We start from the raw sequence: 19,536 nt of genomic DNA, 5'->3' as shown, positions 1-19,536 counted from the left end.
TCATTCCTAACGGGGCCTCCAGAGCTTCCACTCCTTCAGCAGGGTCTTTGGCCTAACTCGTCAGGCACCTACCCAGCCCTGTGCTGGGTGCCCAGCACAGAGTCCAGCCTGTTCCTATTCTGCCCTCGAGGAGAAGCCTCACCAACAGGCAGTGTCGCGCAAGTGAGAGAGACTCAGGAAGGCTGTCTGATGGAGGCCCCCTGAGGCAACTCCTGAGGAAGGTGGCAGGTTAGGCCTCAGGAGCCACCCTGTAGACCCCGTCCACTAGTGTGCTAGGCTGTGGAGACAGAGGTGGGCTGTGGGAGAGATGGGGCCAAACTCCTTTGAGAAAGGCCAGGTCCCTGCCCTCATTTATCTCCCCTGAGAAGCCATTTGCTCTTGAGGGCAGAGCTTATGTCAGATTCCTCTGTAACCCCTCCCCTGACTACCAAAAAACAAAACAAAACCATTGCTGTCACGTCCAACCAGACTCATAGTGACCCCATAGGACATAGTAGAACTGCCCCATAGAGTTTCCAAGGAGCTCCTGGTGGATTCCAACTGCTGACCTTTTGGTTAGCAGCCATAGCTCTTAACCGCTACACCCCCAAATACCAGTACCAAGTAACTACTCCAGACTGCTGGTCAGATCTGGTCTGACAGAGGGTTGGACACAGTGTTCCCATCTGCTTCCCTGCTAAACAGGGCCTCCACAAGGCCAGGGACTGTGTTCATGCCCAGGTGCCCAGTGCAGAGTAGGGCTTGAAAAATCATTGGGTGAGAGTCAGCAGCTGCCGGGGGAGCTGGACTCCATAGGCAGAGGTTCCAAGGAGCATGGCGAGAGGGAGCTCTCAGCCAGCAGTTACCCGGCAGCTTACAGAGCACTGTCACGTCCACTGTTTTGCAGGAGCCATGTGGTAAATGTTCTTTCTCTCCATGTCATCGATCAGGAAACTCGGACTTGGAGAAACAAGTGGCTTGCCCAGCCCATGCAGCCAGCATTGGAGCCCTGGCTTCCCACCCCCCTGCTTCATGGCTTCCCGCTGTACCATGGTGGACACTGTCCCAGATGGCAAAGGCATCCTCGGGCCCTCGCTGTGTGCTCGGCAGCGTCACCCATGCTCAAACTCAAGCTCCACGGGGACAGACCAAAGACAAGGCCCCCTAACTTGCGTGGGGCTCTCCTGCCTGCCCCAAGGGTTCTTTCCAGGGCTCGTTTACACTTGAGACCCCGACCCCACACCTGGCCTTCCTCCTCCTCTGCCATCCCAGCCCTGGGGGTAGAACCATTCTCCCCCCGATGGTGGAGAACATCGTAAGCCCACATCCCCACCTGCCTCAGGCCCGCTCTCTGGCCTGGCTGGGCTCACTCATCCACCTGCAGTGTCACAGCCCTGGGTTCAAGTACTGGCCCTTCCCAATAGCTGTGTGACCTGGGACACAGGGTCAGCCTCACAGCATGCGACCCAGGCAGTCCACAGAGCCGTCCACTAGAAGGGCCCACAATTGCGTTAATGCTCTGCCGTCTCTGTCTTGAAGTTCTTAATGATTGTTTAACAAGGGGCCCTGCGTTTCCGTTTTGCCCCGGGCCCAGCAAATGATGTCCTTGTGGACAAGTCACTTAGCCTCTTTGAGTCTTCATTTCCCAGCCTGTGAAGAACCTCCTCTGGAGCTTCCATAAGGCCCATGGAGGAGGGGTGAGAAGGTGCATTGTCAGCTATGGGCTGTACTCCTGGGAGGTTTGTTTCCACCGTTTCCCCAGGTGTAGAGTAGATAACTTTAGAAGGACCTGGAAGCTGTCACCTGGATACAGGGAGAAAGACTGGCTGGCTCACAGGCCAGAAAGGAAATCCCCAGGACCCCCAGACAACCTCAGGACCCCATACCCTGAAGGTCTGTCGGGAGGCCTCACCTCACCTCCCAGAGTGTTTCCAGATGAGGATTTCCTCACAGGGCCACTTCCTGCCCTGGCTCTGGGAATTTGGCCTCTGGGAGGACTGGGGCTGGGACAGGGCCCCAGGGAAGGCCGTGGGCTCAGGAGGAGGCCCTGTCTGCAGGGCCCTCCCATACCTCTCCCAGGGCCAGAGCGCAGCTCCCGTTTGCTTCCTGCATTTGAGGTGACCCGGTAGTCAAGACTCCCCACTGTAGGGAGGGGACAGGGCAGTAGGTTTCTGAATCTCTCTGAGAGCGTGATGGCCTAACACTGGGCTGAGTGGTCTGTCTTGGGAGCAGAGATTTGAGGCTGCTCCCTGGGGTGTTCAGAGATGGGGGACCAGGCAGTGAAACAGACTGAAGGACCATCTGAGGTGGGAGCCTCCTCAGCAGCACCCAGGAGCCTCAGCCTGGAAACCCCCGCCCTCATCGGGCTGTACAGGGACACCCTGTCCTGCAACTGTAGACTTCAGCCCCCAGCACCCCATTTTAGCCCTGAGGACCTGGGTAGGTTTCATTGTTACCCTTTCCACGTGTCTCGTACTTCACAGTTTATATTTAGTATTAAACTCAAAAACCCATTACATTATTATATATTACCTCAGAGCAATAGCTGAGGCGGGCAGGCAAGACAGAACCTTCCATCCCTGCATCATGGAGGGAACAGGCCAAGGCGCCGGTGGAGTGGGGGGAGGCCTGAGGTCCGATGGCGGGGAGGCCTGAGGTCCCTTGGGGGTATGCCTGAGGCCCCGTGGGGGGGAGTGTGAGGTCCCGTGGGGGAGAGGCCTGAGGTCCTGTGGGGGATATTCCTAAGGTTCCACAGGGGGAAGGCCTGAGGTCCCATGGGGGAGAGGCCTGAGATCCCGTAGAGGGGACTCCTGAGGTCCCATGGGGAGAGGCCTGAGGAGAGGCTCTGCCCTGCCCAGCCCTTGCATAGAACCCAGCACCAGGAAACCCTTGGTGAATGGGGCTGTTAGCGTTATGGAGCTTGAAGGTGGTAGGGAGTTAGGCCACGTTTCTGGTTTAGAACAAGCCCTCCAGCTCCCAGAGTGAGGACAGTGGTCCAGAGGAAGAAGGACCATCAGAGGTGCAGTGGTCACATAGGTGGAGGTGGTAACCTGGCCCAGGACAGCAGCAGTAAGGGCAGGGCTGGAATCAGGAGATGGAAGTCAGGCCAGGTCCTGAGTACTGCTGGGATGAGGGAGGGAAGGGAAGGGGACAGGGACTCCTGAGATTCAGCCTTAGGCAGATGGGGTACCATTTGGCAGAGACAAGGAGGACTGGGTGGGGTTGAGTCCAAGGCTCCAGTGGGTACCTGGTTGTACGTGCCCAGAGCTGGGTTTGGCTGGAGAGTGAGATTCAAGGCTATCGTGCGGCCACTAACCCCATGGACCCTTCAGCTTAGAGCTGGTTATGTCTTGCTCTGTGGGGGCCTGGCCTGTCGGTGGGGTGAAGGGCCCAGGAGTAATGGGCTCACAGGGCTGCAGTGAGGGGAAGGGCTGAAGGGGGCTGGTGTGGGGTGGGCTTGTCAGCACCAGTAATAGTCCAGGGCCCTTCCCGGAGGCCCAGAACCCCTTGTTCAAGCAGAAGCTACTCAGGTACCGGCCATTGGCAGGGCGTAGGGAGGACTGTGCTGGGGTGGAGTCCTGCTCCGAGGATCCAGAGACCTCATACCCAGCTGGTGCCACATAAGCCCCTTCTTGACCTCAGTCTGCCCAGGGGACAAGATACTGGTCAGGAGACCCCTGAGGCCCCCTCATCTCTGGCCAACAGATTTCCCAGCTTCGTCCAGGCCGTCAGGAAGGGAGGTGTCTCTTGGAGCCTGTTTGGCTGGGTCCATTTCTCAGGGACACAACTCCCAGTACCCCGCGTGCCCCACCACAGAGAGGCTGGGGGGTCATCTGCCGTCCCCGAGGGAGGCCACCCTGGCTGCGCCCCCGCTGGAGGGCTGCCCACCTCCCTGAGGCCCGAGCCTTAATTACTTGCATCTGGAAAGCCAGCTGGTTCTCTATCCCCTCTCCAGAGAGGACTCTCCCTCATGAAAGGCTTAAAAGGCACTTGGGGGTATGTGGGCTCTTTGATTTGGGCTGGGGGCTGGGATTCCCCTCTGGTTGTAACCCCTGGAGGGGAAACAAGCTTTCGTTGAGCAACTACTACCACCGGGGCAGGCCAGGCCATTTAGTGGTGAGGGAAGGCTGGGCCTCAGTTCACAGGCGCGGCACCGGGTCCAGCGAGAAGGGTGGCCTGCCTGGGTCACAGCAAGGGGCAGCGGGATCCCCACCCAGGCCTGCCCCTGTTGATGAGCCGGCACGAGCAGGCGAGTGCCATGGGAACTGCCCGTGCTGAGATAGGGGCCCCCTAAAAAAAAAAGAAAAATTTTTTTTTTTTTACCCAAGCTCAGGCAAGGCCATGTCTGGGGCCTTGGTGGCTCCTCACTAGGCAGCCTTTGAGCCAGACCCTCAGGGACAAGCAGGGGGAGACCTTCCAGCAGCTGGACCTTCAAAGGCAGGGAGGTGGGGAGATGTGTGATTGGCTCAAAGAAACCGCCCACCCCCCTGGAGGCTTGGGATTTGGGAGATGCGGCAAGACAGGCCCAGCAAGAGTCAGGCCAAGAAGACTTAGGCACAAAGGGTTAAGCACTTGACTGCTAGCTAAAACCCTGGTGGCATGGTGGTTAAGTGCTACAGCTGCTAACCAAGAGGTCGGCAGTTCGAATCCGCCAGGCGCTCCTTGGAAACTATCGGGCAGTTCTGCCCTGTCCTATAGGGTCGCTGTGAATTGGAATTGACCGCTCCTTGGAAACTATCGGGCAGTTCTACTCTGTCCTATAGGGTCACTATGAATTGAAATTGTCTTGACGGGCAGTGGGTTTGGTTTTTGGTTGACTAGCTAAAAGGTTGGTGCTTTGAGCCTGCCCAGAGGTGCCTCGGGAGACAAACCTGGTGATCTACTTCTGAAAACGTCACAGTTCTACTTTGCACACGTGGGGTCACCATGAGTCGGGATCGACTCGACGGCAGGTGTCACAGCTTGGCCTCGCATGGTGATGATCCTGGCTGTGAGGGGAAGGGCAGATGATGGCCTCTGCAGCAGGTAGCACCCCAGTGCCACCCCACAAAAACGCACAGGTGCATGGGCACACACACGGGGAATGTTGGGTTTCCTCCTCTCCCTACGCTGCCCGCTCCTTCCAAAGTTGAAGTTCAAAGGAAAGGCACCATGAGTTTGGTCTAATTAACAGCAGGGACTCTTGGCAAGTGGGGGGTAGATATTCATTTATTCATTCACTCTTGCATTCATGCCACCCAAAATCCTCCCTGAGAGGACAGAGGCAGCCAGCAGAAAGACAGACACCCCCGAAGAACAGACACTAACAGTAAACTGGCAGGAAGAGCCCTCGGGGAGTAGGGCCGCCAGGGTGGGTGCCCACTGAAGCCAGAGCGGAGCAGGCAGGAGAATTCACAGACTACACCAGATGGCTGCAGGTGGCTGCTGGCTTCCTGGCAGCAGAGAAGGGGCAGCCCACTCAGTACAGTCTCCCCAAGATCAAAGTCTGCCAGATGCGCGGAAGAAACAGGCTGACGAGACAGGAGCTGCCCACGCCCAGTGACCTGGCTCTGAGGCTCCGCGGCCACTCCCTGCCTGGAGCTTCTCGCACCACTTCCCTGGGTTCAGTGACTTCAGTTAGGCCCCCAGCCCCTCCTAGCCCCTTTCAATTTAGGAAAGGAGGGAAAAAAAAACAGACAAGCTTCAAGTGGACAAAAACCAGATGCTCTGGCTTGCCGTTCAGTGAGAACAGATGTGGGATGAGCACCTCATAGAGACGATGGGTGGTAGCAGGCTCCAAGACCCTCCCCTTACCCATGTGGCCAGGGCCACCACCATTTGTTCTGAGAGGACAGGTGAACCCCGCTGGCCACCCAGTCAACACCAAGCTGGACCTGAAGCCTGTGCCCAGGCAGGGCAAGAGTACAGGCAACTGACCAGTCTCCGGGCTGGCCCCCAAACAGCGATTTTGACCCTGTTGACAGTAACATTTACACAGGCACCAACCTTAATGGTTTGCAAGCAGTTTTCCCATCCGTTGTCACATTAGATCCTAACCAGCAGCCCCATTTTACAGATGGGGAGCCTGAGGCTCAGAGAGGCAGTGCAGCTTCCCTAGGGCCCCACAACTAGAGAGTATCAGAGATGGAACTGGGATCCAGGTCTCCTACCGCACGGATGGGGAAAGGCGGTGGCTTCTGCCTGAGGGTGCTGAGCGTCTCTGTCTTCCCTTCCCAGAGACGTGTGCTGTCAATAACGGAGGCTGCGACCGGACGTGCAAGGACACAGCCACTGGCGTGCGCTGCAGCTGCCCGGTTGGATTCACACTGCAGCCAGATGGGAAGACGTGCAAAGGTCAGGAGTGGAGTGGTTGTCACAGCCACACCAGGCAGAGCTGAGAGGCTCAGTGCGCTGGCACCACTGGGCACAGCGGTCTGGGCTGGGTGGGGGGCACGCGGCTGCAGGAACAGGGGGCTCAACCGTCACTTCCAATTCTGTTGGAGAGGCAAGAAGAATAGGGTCGGCACCAACATTCCCCAACAGAGTTCAAGAGCACCCTGGTTCCACAGTGTATTAATTGGGTCCTGGGCTGGTTAAGACAGCAGCTGCTAGCCAGAAGGTTGGCAGTTCAAATCCACCAGCAGCTTCCTGGAAACCCTATGGGCAGTTCTACTCTGTCCTATAGGGTCACTGTGAGTTGGAATCAACTCGATGACAACGGGTTTTTTTCAGGCAAGAAAAAGGTCCCTGGGTGGCTCAAATGGTTTGCGCTTAGCTACTAACCAAAAGGTTGTCAGTTCGAACCCACCCAGCAGCACCACAGAAGAAAAGCCTGGCAGACTGCTTCTGGAAAGATTACAGCCAAGAAAACCCTGTGGAGCAGTTCTACTCTGTAACACTGGGGTCGCCATGACTCGGGGTTTTGTTTTGGGTTTGGGCAAGAAAAGGGGTTCTGGTGTCCAATAATTTGGCAGTACACTGGGTTAAACCATTAAATGGGGTCTTCCCTGCAGGACTTACCAGGGCCTTTAGTGCCTCCCTGTGTTTCCCAAGGGGGCAGCCCTCGCATATGGCCTCCTCGCTCAGCCCTTGACATGTGGAATGTTCTGCAGAGTGGGGGGTGGCAACATGGCACACAGCACAGTCTGGGAAAGGCAGGTCTCATCCTGGGAGGTGATTGTCTTCTCGTCCCTTTGGAAAAATAAGGACACTGCGTGTCCACATCCTTGAAAGAATGAAGTTGTGGAAGAACCTCACCGGAAGGAATAAGGACGTGGAGAGGCTTACCTTTGCAATGAGGAGACGAGGGATGCGCAAGATGGGAGAGCGATTCCACTGAAGGGAGGACAGGATGGACTGGAGGCTTGAGAACATAGAAGTTTCTCGGCCCACTCAGTCCCTGACTCATGCCACAGAGAGTGAGTACATGCCTCACCAGGGTGCTCGGCCCCGGGGACACCTCAAGAATGAGACGGTAGGGAAGGAGACAGACATCAGCGAGGAGGGCCCAGCCTTGCACCACATGTTTACAGAACCCTAAGAAGCCATACAAGGAGCCCTGGTGGCATAATGATTGAGCATTCAACTGCTAACCAAAAAGTCGACAGTTTGAACCCACCAGCCGCTCCGTGGAAGAAAAGACCTCACGATCTGCTCCCATAAAGATTACAGCCTAGGAAACTCTGTGGGGCAATTCTGCTCCATCACACAGGGGTGCTATGAGTCGGAATCAACTCAACAGCACACAACAATAACAAGAGAAGCCATGGCTTGGGTCAGGCGCACCTTAGTAGTCAAAGTGACATCTTTGCTTTTTAACACTTTTAAAGAGGTCTTTTGCAGCACACTTGCTCGATGCAATATGTCATCTTATTTCTTGACTGCTGCTTCCACTGGCGTTAATTGTACGTCCAAGTAATATGAAATCCTTGACAATGTCAATCTTTTCTCTGTTTTTCATGGTGTTGCTTATTGGTTCAGTTGTGAGGATTTTTGTTTTCTTTATGCTGAGGTGTAATCCCTACTGAACGTTGTGTTCTTTGATCTTCATCAGTAAAGTGCGTCAAGTCCTCTTTCACCAAGCAAGGTTGTGTCATCTGCATAACACAGGTTAATGAGTCGTCCTCCAATCCTGATGCCTCATTCGTCTTCATCTAGTCCAGCTTCTCAGATTATTTGCTCACGCACTGGTTGAATAATTATGGTGAAAGGATACAACTCTGATGCATATCTTTTCCATTTAAACCATGCATTATCCCCCTTGTTCTGTTTGAACAACTGCCTCTTGGTCTATGTATAGGTCCCTCGTGAACACAGTTAAGTGTCTGCAATTCCCAGCTGTCACTTTGAGGACCAAGGTGCACCTGACCCAAGCCATGGTGTTTTCAGTCGCCTCATATGCATGTGAAAACTGGACAATGAATAAGGAAGACCAAAGAAGAATTGATGGCTTTAAATTGTGGTGTTGGCAAATAACATTGAATATACCATGGACTGCCAGAAGAACCAACAAATCTGTCTTGGAAAAAGTACAGCCAAAATGCCCCTTAGAAGCGAGGATGGCGAGACTTCGTCTCATATACTTTGAACATGTTATCAGGAGGGATCAGTCCCTGGAGAAGAACATCAAGCTTGGTAGAGTAGAGGGTCACCGAAAAAGAGGAAGACCCTCAACAAAATGAATTGACAGTGGCTGCAACAATGAGCTCAAGCATAGCAAAGATTGTGAGGATGGTGCAAGGCCAGGCAATATTTTATTCTGTTAGACATAGAGTCTCCATGAGTCGGAACCGACTCAACGACACCTAACAATAACAAGAAGCCATGGCCTTTGGGGTCAGAGTTAGGCCTGAATACCAAAGCCCCCTGTGAGGCAAGCGAGGCACAGCACCTAGCCAACCCTCCCCACAGCTCAGCATGGCCATCAAGTCCCTGTACACCTGGTTGGTCTCCTCTGGCCACCCTACCAGGATGGTGTAGGCTGGAGGGCGGGGCGTGCAAGGAGGGAGGAACTTGAACTCCTGCCACCCAGGGGTCAAGAACACTGAGAGCAAAGGCTCAGGGTGATTTTAAATAGTGTGAGATGGGCTTTTTTAAGCCATAAAAATGAGCAGACAGCGGAAGGCTTCCCTTTCCTCGCCAGCTCGCAGGCTCCGGAGCTGGGAAGGACCCAGTGAACACTGACAGAAATAACAGTGCTTCCGCCAGTTTATATGAAAACAGAGCCCTACTGTAACCACCACATAGCTGAGGTTTGTTCTGGCCACAGGGGCAGCTGGTGGCACCTGAGTCTTCCCACACGCCTCAAGTGCCAGGCGTCCCTGGACAGGGAGGAGGCCGCGGTCGTCTGCCCAGCCCAGTGGACGTGCACAGAGGTGCAGCCGTCTGCCACCAAGCCTGGGCCAGCACGGTGTAAAATCAGGCCACTGTCCTTCTGGGTACCATTTGCCCAGAGGCCCAGCGCTGGCCCAGGACCAGAGGGCAGAGGCCTTCATTGCCAAGGGGCTGCAGCCAGGCCCCAGGAATGGGAAGTTGGAGGCCAGGAGCACACCACTGGGAGCTGATCTGTCTGGCCAGGCCCTGAGTTATTCAGAGGGAGCCACTGAGGGGGGACCTGGCTGCGGCCCGGCCTCATCCCTTGGTGCCCCAAGGGGCACTCTTCCCCTCCCCACTCCCACCCCACGCCTGGGGGCCTGAGGAAGGCTGTCACACAGCCAGGGCCACCAGCCCAGGGGCCCCACTGGGTGTGACTGGTGTGGCCCCTCCAGAAACAACTGGCTCTTTAACCAGGACCTCCCCTACTCAGAAACCCTGGTGGCATAGTGATTAAGTGCTATGGCTGCTAACCAAAGGGTCGGCAGTTCAAATCCACCAGGCGCTCCTTGGAAACTCTATGGGGCAGTTCTACCCTGTCCTATAGGGTCGCTATGAGTCGGAATTGACTCGACAGCACTGCGTGTTTTTTTTGTTTTTTTTTTTTTTGCCCCTACTCTGCCCCATGGCCAAACCTGGCTGAACTCTCCCCAGTGGGGAGTAGGCCTGAGCCTGGGCCCCAGGCCTGAGCCCCTCGTGGCTGTCATTGCAACTCTTAGGGCCCTCACTGTCCATGCCCTTTAGTCAGAGATGGGTTCATTTGTTCATTTAGTGGCTGTGTTTCTGGGCTCCCACCTGGTGCAGGTACAGGGACTTGGCGGGGGGGGGCCTTCCCTGCCCCCAGGGTTCTTGTATCTAATGCAGGAAAGACAGGCTTTAATTTTAAAGCACACCAACATAAACATGTAGTTACAGTCTGCTAGGAGACCTGGTGATGCCACGGTTAAGTGTTCAGCTGCTAACCAAAAAGTTGGTGGTTCAAACCACCAGCCACTCCATGGGACAAAGATGTGGCAGGCTAATTCCGTAAAGATTACCCACCGCCATCGAGTCAATTCCGACTCATAAAGACCCTACAGGACAGGGTAGAACTGCCCCATAGGGTTTCCAAGGAGCGGCTGGTGGATTCGAACTGCCTACTTTTGGTTAACATCTAAGCTCTTCACTACTGCGCCATCAGGGCTCCAGCCAAGAAAACCCAATGAGGCAGTTGTTTGTCCCATGGGGTCACTATGAGTCGGAATTGACTCGATGGCACTCACCAACAACAGTGTTAGACAGAAAAAGCTCAGCATGCCAGGGTCTCGAGTAACGGGGCTGAGGGCTGGGGGTTCGAGGGTGCAAGGGTCAGGGACAGCATTTCCAGCAGGGTGGCTGTGGTGCAGAGGCAGCCGAGTGTCCGGATCTCTGAAAGATGGGCGGGGGGGCGGGGTGGTGGCACGGCGTACAGGACTTGGCGGCCAGAGCAAGGAATTTGGCCTGCATTCCAAGAGCCTCAGCAGTTTTGGGCAGGGGACGGACACACTCAGGTTTTCATTTTGAAAAGACCCCCTGACCACTGCTTGGACAGCAGTCCCTCAACAGGGCTGAGTGGGCATCTCCCGGGCTCCAGGTGACGGCAGCTTGGGCCAGGGGGTGGCAGTAGAGATGGAGAAAAGTAGAGTCTGGAAGTTTTCATAGATTTTAGCGTTTAAGGATCCGGGCCCCGTGGAACTTTAGAGTCATCAAAGTCTAGAACTGCGTGATATGAACACCATAACGTCTTCCAATCAGGGAGCCCCAGGAACCATATGCTGACCTCCAGACCCTGAGGTCTGCCCTCCTGGAACCTTGGGCACACACTGGAGTGCTCCAGAACCTGGCGGTCAGGACACAGGGCCTTGGCAGGGCCAGCCCAGTGGGAATTCCCAGCAAGCCCTGGGCTTTGGTTCCTCAATCAGTATGCAAGCCCTGATCTTGGAAGAGCCCAAAGGAAGATATCAAAGGTGTGATTTCAAAGGTTCATTGTTTTCTGGAAGCCAAAAGGTGGTTATCAAGCCAGATGGTTGGCTGGAGGGCAGAGATAGCAGGGCACTCAGGAAGCCCAGAGATGAAAACCTGGCGGGATGGGTGGGGATATAGGGGCTGTGGAGGCTTCTTCAGCCAGACCTCCAGACAGGATTTGCCCCAAGCCCTCACCTTGATGTTTCAAGGGTACAGATGGGGCAAGGGTCCAGTCCTCAAATTTCTGGTTTGGTGCTGTGCACCTGTTGGACCTGGGCACCTTGCTAACTGACCTTTCCTGAGGGCCCCTCCCTGAGGACCCCCTCCTTGAACCCCCTCCCTGAGGGCCCCCCTGAAGCCCCTCCCTGAGGGCACCTTCCTTGAGACCCCCTCCCTGAGCCCACTCCCTGAGGGCCCCCTCCCTGAGCCCCCTCCCTGAAGCCCCTCCCTGCGGTACCAGGCCTAGCCACTCTAGGCTGGCACCTGGAGCCTAGGCTCTTCAAGCAGGAGCCTAGATTTCCCTCAGAGGCACCAGCTCCTCCCAACACATTCCAGAACAATCTGGGGGAACACCCACCTACCTCCCCTCCCACTAGCGCTGTGGGCCAGGCAGGCATCCTCTCAGGGTTTATTTCTGAGTGGCAGCCATGGTGCCCTCGGTGCCCACGCCTGCCCTCCATCCAGCTGGCCACCTTCCCTGCCAGGCTGCTCCCTGTACCTCGCTCTGCTCCCTCCCAAGCCCTCACGCCCATGGCTCCTGGGCTGCCAGGCTGTGCCCCTCAGTGGGACAGGCCCAGAGGGGAGTGCAACTAATTGACCTGAGTGTCCCTGTAGTTCACCCCTCCCCCTTTACCCTTCCCCCTACACACACACACACACACACACACCATCACACTCTCACTCTCTCTCCAGGGCCCAAGACCCTGCCCTCCTCTCAGCCCTGACATCCCCCTTGTCTAGGGTCACCCTTGACTCAGTCAGTCACTCAGTCCGTCCACACTCCTGGACAGTGACTCTGTACAGACCCCCATCTCTGCCCTCCAGGCCCTCTCATCCCCCTCAAAGGCAGGTCCTGTGAACCGGGAGCGGCTAACCCCAGAGACAATGTCAGGGAAGGCTTCCCAGAGGGGCCCATTTTCCCAGGAGTGGGGGAGGCGATGGGGGCTGGGCCTCCCACAGAGGTGGGCATGTGAGGGGTGGGCAGCGTTAGTGGCGGAGCTGGGTCCGAGCTCCCGCCTGTGGGAGCCCAGCGCCCCTCTGATACCCGGGGCTCCCTCGCACTGACCCCAGGCAGCAGCTCGCCAGCCTGGGCCTCCAGCAAACATGCCTCACTCCCCTGTCTGGTCGCTATGGCAGCCCAGGGGAAGGGGCTGGGGCTTCCAGAGGAAGGCAGGTCCTGAGGAGGGCAGGGGCATGGAGGCGACCTGTGGCAGCCCAGGGGAAGGGGCTGGGGCTTCCAGAGGAAGGCAGGTCCTGAGGAGGGCAGGGGACATGGAGGCGACCTGTGGCAGCCCCGTCCGTAGGGACTTTGGCCCATTTCATCTTCCCAGTGATGCTGTGAGAGACCCTGTTAGCAGATGGTGACCCTGAGGCTCAGAGGTGCTGAACCCTCTCAAGGCCTCACCACTAGGCTGCCCGAGGCTCTGGAGGACGGGGATGACCGGGCCAGAGGAGGAGCGCTGACAGGCATCAGAGGCTCAGCTTCTGCCCTTTCACCACTGTTGTTTTGTGGCCTCACCTGTGACCTGGAAACCTGCCCTCTGGTTGTGTTGAAGATCACTTGGCCCACTGCAGGGAGAGCCGTGGTGCCCAGAAGGTGCTTGGCATCTTCCCTTCAGCAGTGACAGGACCCTCGCCAGAAGCAAACAGGTCGACAGCTCAAAGGCCTGAGCTCCTGGTGCTCTGCGGGGTGGGCTCCCCTCAGGGCAGCTTTGCTCCTAGACCGTGGTCTTCAGGATGCCTGCACGGTTCCTGGTGCTGAGAAGTCACTGCTTCTGAGAATAGAATTGCAGTGAGCACTACAGAGCTCCTACTATGTTCAGAGAAGTGAGGGGGTTGTGCGAAGCCCCCAGCTGATGAGTGGCAGGGTGCCAGCTGGACATGGGTCTGGTGAATCTGGGCACCACCTCCCTCAGGGTGGAGCATCTCAGGTTCCCTCCCTCCCCACCCTCCTGGGGCCAGAGATTGCAAACAGAATGAGAACCTGCAAGCAGAAGGAGCCTCTGGGTGGAGGTGCCTCAGGCAGGCTGGCCAAGGGCTGGGGCTACAGGGGTACACCCTAGGGTGGGGTGCACCTGTGTCCCCCAGAGCCCGGTCCCAGGTTTGTGTCATCAGCCTCTCCCCAAGATGCACTGCGCGTCCAGCCTCCCAAACAGGGTGCTGCCTCAGGGGTGTCAGCCAGCTCTCTGTAACTCCGCCCTCCCTGAGGTGCTGGACCTCAGACAGGGCTTTGTTTTGTTGTGGTGGTGTCAGAACATGGTGTGGGAAACGGGGCTTTAGAACTTTTCGCCAGGCCTCAAGTCCAGCCTGCTTGGTCTGCAGAAGAAGCAGTGAGAGCAGTGTGGGGAGAGCAGCCTGCGGCAGAGACCTCGGTGGTCCTTCCCTGGGTTCAGTTCCCCTATCTGTAAAATGGGACAGGTGTGCAGACACCTGGCCAGCACCCACGCTCAGGTCATGCTCAGCAAGGGCTAGACTCTGACTGGCAGTTCTGCTGCCATGTGGTCCCTGACCATCGAGGAGAAGTCCTTTCCGGCTTCCTTTTTGCCCCCCAGTCAGAGTGAGACCACCATCCTGAAAGTCCTCTCTCACTTCGGTTACTAATTACTGGGTTGTGTCTGGAGAGGGATGACCAAGAGGGATGCCTGGAGGTCCAGGCCCAAGAGGACCTTTGGAGTAAGTGGGATGCTGACTCCTGGAGCCTCTGCTTGGGGCAGGGCCACTGACAACATGTCTCGGCCGGGCTGGCTAGGGCCAGAGGGCAAAGCCCAGACGAATGAGGGGAGCCCACAGGCCAGCGGGTGCTCAAGGAGACAGGGACCTTCAGGATGCTTCAGCCAATAGGCTATGCTGAGAGGGAGAAAGCACCCCGTCATTAGAAGCATACAAGCAGAGATGCTTAGGCACGAACCTGTTGTTGAGTCGATTCCAACTCAGAGCAACCCTGTAGAACAGAGTAGAAAGAACTGCCCCATTGGGTTTCCAAGGAGCAGCTGCTGGATTCGAACTGCTGACCTTTTGGTTGGCAGCCGAGCTCTTAACCACTAGGCCACCAGGACAGTGAAACAGGGGCAGTAAATCCTTCTTTTATGAAGGATTTGTTGAGCTCGGCTCAGCACCTGCAGGTAACAGAGCCTGTCACTGCCCTTCAGTCCCCCTCCGTGATTGTGTGGGTAGAGGGGACACGGGGGTCGTCGTCCCTGTTGCCTTCCCTGGCTCAGCAGGTGATGGGTCCTTTCCATTCTATGATGTCAAGCCTGGGGCAGGAGGAGCAGTGACGTTTGGGGAGTTCCCACCCCTCCAGTTGAGGGGGCTGAGGTGCAGGATGGGACGGATGGTGCCTGGGCCGTGTCCCCCACCGGACAGCAGGAGCCCACTCTCCCCCCACCCACCCGTTCACCCCGCATCCCACAGACATCAACGAGTGCCTGACGAACAACGGGGGCTGTGACCACTTCTGCCGGAACACCGTGGGCAGCTTTGAGTGTGGCTGCCAGAAGGGCTACAAGTTGCTGACCGACGAGCGCACCTGCCAAGGTAAGCTCTGCCAGCCCTGGGCACCCACTCCTTGTCAGGGACCCCCTGGCCCCACCTGGTCTTGCCAGCTCCCCTTCAGGGCTGATGCCAGCTGCCAGGGGAGGAAGGGAGCGTGTGGATGGAGCTTGTCCACTCTCCTGGCCGGGCTGGAGGGACCGGATGTGGCTTTTCAGTCCTTGACATGTTTCCTGATCACCTCGCCTTTCCTGGTCCCTCAGGCCGGCCCCAGGTCCAAGGAGCTTAGAGCTTCATCACTTTAGGGCCCCCTGTCCCAGGCCCCGTGACACAACAGTCCAACCTCCCGCTTTTATAGATGGGAAGCTGACGTACAGAGAGGGGTCAGCACGTGTCTCAGGTACAGTACGAGTCAGGGGTGTCCCTCAGAGCTCGCCCCGGCCCGTCCCTCCCCAGGTGGCCTCCAGTGGCTCTGGCTTCAGAGGTAGGATGCTGCCATCTGGTGGACTGCATGGCACATTGCAGACAATCTCCACCAGTCCTTCCTTGAGAGTCCCTGGTGCAGTCTTCAGCAGGACTCGTGGGAGGAGGGGTGTAGGCGGAAGTCAACTGCACAGCTCAGAACCAGTCCAGCAGGACATCGGGATCCAGAGGGAGCCCAGGGGATGGGCTGTGGAGAGGGCGGCAGGGCAGGCTTTCGGGGGGAGGTGACATTGGTGTCATCGCTTAAAGGATGCATAGGAATTTTCCCAGGGCTGCCAAGGCTGTGAACCCACCCTGGGAGGTGCTGGGGGGACCCGAGGAGCCCTGTGGGGTTGGATGAGCCATGGGAAGAAAACAGGGGTGTTCATGGGGGCCAGCTTTAGGAGAGACTGCGGAGGGCGGGGCTCAGTCTCATCAGTGTTGATCCTGCGGGGGCCCTCACTGGCTCGTTTCATGTGTGTGCCTGAGGCTACTAAGGGATGTCACTTCGGCCTGTGAGTGCGGCTCAGAGGCAGGGACTGGGCCCCAGGAGGCCCTGCAGATGGGGAGAGCAGGAGGCTGGTTAGGGCAGCTCCAGGTCCAGCCTGTCCCTGAGCTCAGTGTGTGACCCGGGCCACCCCCTTCCCTCCCTAGGCTGGGCCTCAGCCTCCACAGATGGAGTTAGGGGACTGTCTTGCCATCAGTCTGGGTGAGAGCAAGGTCTTTGTTTCTCAGTCTGCCCCCACCTGGTTTGTGCAGGACTGTGGAGGGACCTCAACTCTACGTTCCCCCCACCTCTGAGAGGTGGCAGTGGCTGAGGATGGGGTGAGATACATGTCTGCCCCAGCCGTGTCTCCTCCACCCACATCCGTGTCACCCCTCCATATGGCCCCCTGGGTTCTGCCCACCTCCAGGAGTGGTCCAGAGGGAGCCACATGTGCAAAGGCACTGAGGCAGAGGGAGCCCAGACTGGCGAAGGGGCAGCCATGGTGGCCAAGGCCTGTCCTGTTCTCCTTGTTTGGAATGCCCTCTCGCCACTCTCATGTCCTCATTCCAAGCTGGCCCCTCATTCAAGGCTAAGCCCAGGTACCACAGTACCAGGAGGTCTTCCCAGATCATCCCTGGAAGGGATGGTGTCCTCCTTTGAGCACCCATGACACAGTTCCTTCCTGCGTTAATGTTGTTATAAACACACGTATGTTGTGACTATGTATGAAGTCGCATGAGCTCATGTATGCAAACAATGAAGGTCAGGTCACTGTCTGCGTTGCCCTCAGGTCCCCATCACCTGTCTTGTAGGAGACATTTTCCTCAGAATGTATGGCCGGGACAGACTTGTCTCCTGTAACATGTGGTTCATTTCCTCCTTTCCAGTAACAAGCACTCTGTGACCCTTCCTCTTTCCCTTTTTGCCCTGCCTGCCAGGAACCTCAGAGCCAAATTTCACATACTCTCAGGGATCCGTTGTTAACTCTTAGGAGAAGACCATTTCCCCCTTTCTATCTGTGGTGTTTCATTATTTCCTCAACAGACATCTTGGGGTAATGGGAAAACAGGCTTTGGTCAGAGTCCAGGAGGCCCAGGTTCATGTCCAAGTCTGCTGCTTCCTCGGGGCCCTTGGGGGAGCCTCACCCCATTTCCTCACCTCAAAAGTGGGATAAAGGCCATGCCGGTGTGGATTAAACGCTGACCCCAGTCACATTGAATGTGCAATAATAAACTGCCAGAGACTCATAATAGTCATAATAACCCCTTCTATTCAAAATATTCCTACCGTGCCCATCTCCGGGAAAGATTTGAGGAGGCTTTGAACCCAGGAGAGTAAGGTTAATGGGGCAGTGACCAGATGTCAAATGTTTATTGTGAGTCGTCTGCATACTGAGCCCCGAGGGCTGGCCAGCGATCCCCTCGGGCCCAGGGCCTGCATGTGCACAGACTTGCTGTGAGTGAGTGAGGGACAGGCCCTGACTGCTCTCCCACCCTGTCTCCCTGTGGCCACGCAGACATCGACGAGTGCTCCTTCGAGCGGACCTGCGACCACATCTGCATCAACTCCCCTGGAAGCTTCCAGTGCCTGTGTCACCGCGGCTACACCCTCTACGGGACAACTCACTGCGGAGGTCTGCAGCCTGCCCGCCAGGGCCACCTCCCCCCCGAGGCACGCGCCCGGCCGCACGGCCACCCGCACTGCACCCCGCGACCTGGACCCTGGGGGGCCTGGGAGGGACTTAAGCTAGGCTGGGGAGGCCGGGCAGGGGCAAGGGGCAGCAAGTACCTGCTGTGTGCCGGGCCTCGGCCAGTCACGGGGGACCTGCCCAAAGACCTCTGCCCGCAAGCAGCCAGCACAGAAAGAACCCCACAGATGGTTCACCAGGTGGGAGGGGCACACAGAGAAGGCCAGGGAGTGTTGAGGCAATGGGGGAGCCTGAGAGTGGGGGGGTGGTCCAGAAGGAACAGCATGTGCAAAGGTACTGAGGCAGGAGGAGCCCAGAGCAGCCAAGGGGCAGCCAGGGTGGCTGGAGCCCCGTGAGAGAAGGGGACGGGGCCAAGATGTGGGCAGGATGGTGGCGCGCTGAGAGGCAGTGCTTGGTGAGCCCTGGAGGGGACGTGGGCTTCACTCCTGGTGCGGTGAGAACCAGTGGTCCAGGCATTGTTGCTGGGGTGAGGGCAGTCTCTAGTGTATTTGGGAGCCTGAGCTGGTGGGACCAGGTGATGGATGGGGCATGAAGGTGGAGGAATCAAGGGTGGCCCTACCGTCTCTGGGTGCCTCTTCCTGTTGGGGAGATGGAGATAGCCACACCCTGCAGGAGTCAGGGCACAGCAGGTGCTGGGTGGGCTGCTGATTCTTCAGGAAGGCCTTACAAAGACTTCCCTGGGCCAGGCGCTGGGCATTACAGTCCTTCCACCCAGCAGGAACGTTCCAGCCCTTGTCCCCATCATCACTGGGACCCTTGGTCTCCAGTGGTCAGAGGAGGGCCTTCAGGAGGGGAAACGGAGGCTGGGAAGTCCAGTCCCACAGTGAGACCATGTCCTGGGCCTCATGAACCCTGAGCAGTGCTTGGTCCCTGCCCCACAGACCTGGTTGCCTGGCAGTTTTCATCGTAGGCCGCCTTCTCTGCCGCCCTCCAGGCTGGGAGCAGCTGCTTGAGCTCAGAACACTGCCCGGCTCCCTGGGAGAGGGCACGCAGCTGTTTGTTGACCATCGGAACCTTGTGCACCTGTGTGTGTGTGTGACTGTGTGTTTAACTCTATGTGCGTGACTGTGCCTGTGACTGTGTGTACGTGGCTGCATGACTCTGTGCATGACCGTGACTGTGAGACTGTGTGTGATTGTGTGACCTGCGTGGCAACGTGACTGCGTGGCTACGTGTGTAACTGTGTGTGACCGTGTGTGCATGACTGCATGACTGTGTATAACTGTGTGACAATGTGCGTATGTGTGACTGTGGCTGTGACTGTATGTGGCTGTGTGACTGCATGTATGTGACTGTGTGTGACCATGTGTGTGACTGTGGGTGACTCTGTGATCCTGTGTGTGGCTGCATGGCTGTGTGATTGTGTGACTGTGTGTGTGGCTGTCTGGCTGTGTATGTGACCATGTGACTATGTGACTGTGATTGCGTGCATGGCTGTATGGTATGGCTGCGTGACTGACTCTGTGCTGTGTGACTATGACTGTGTGTGTGGCTGTGCGTGTGTGACGGTGACTGCATGGCTATGTGACTGAGTGTGCATGGTTTTGTGACTGTGTGTGTGACTGCGTGGCTGTGTGACTGTTCATGTCACTGTGCGTGGCTGACCGTGTATGTGACTCTGTATGCTGTGTGGCTATGTGACTGTGTGCGTAGCCGTGTGACTGTGATTGTGTGTGTCTGTGTGACCATGTATGTGACGATTCTGTGTGCATGACCATGTATACCTGTGTGCGGCTGGTGTCTGCACCAGCTGACGATGTTGGGCTGGGGGTGGTGTCAAGGAGAGTTCCACCCTCCTGTCCTAGAGGGCCCATCACCCTGCCAGCCCCAGTCCGCTCCCCTCTGCCCTCACGCCCAC

The 19,536-nt window shown here is 57.1% G+C and overlaps 1 protein-coding gene across 3 annotated transcripts in view; it reads left to right on the top strand.

Annotated features, from left to right (window-relative positions):
* The window catches only part of SCUBE1 (signal peptide, CUB domain and EGF like domain containing 1), a 174,939-nt gene that overhangs the window by 127,905 nt on the left and 27,498 nt on the right, over positions 1 to 19,536 (top strand). For all 3 annotated transcript variants that reach the window (XR_007517430.1, XM_049884602.1, XM_049884601.1), the window contains 3 exons: positions 6,196 to 6,312; positions 14,944 to 15,066; positions 17,487 to 17,603. Coding sequence is in view for 2 of the 3 variants with exons in the window: in XM_049884602.1 (XP_049740559.1) it covers positions 6,196 to 6,312; positions 14,944 to 15,066; positions 17,487 to 17,603 (357 nt within the window). In the remaining variant the exon portion in view is untranslated. The remainder of the gene's footprint in view (positions 1 to 6,195; positions 6,313 to 14,943; positions 15,067 to 17,486; positions 17,604 to 19,536) is intronic.

Source organism: Elephas maximus, chromosome 4 (assembly GCF_024166365.1).
Source record: "Elephas maximus indicus isolate mEleMax1 chromosome 4, mEleMax1 primary haplotype, whole genome shotgun sequence".
Taxonomy (NCBI): Eukaryota; Metazoa; Chordata; class Mammalia; order Proboscidea; family Elephantidae; genus Elephas; species Elephas maximus.
The sequence above is the reverse complement of the archived record's forward strand: the minus strand, read 5'-3'. Positions and strand labels throughout refer to the sequence as shown.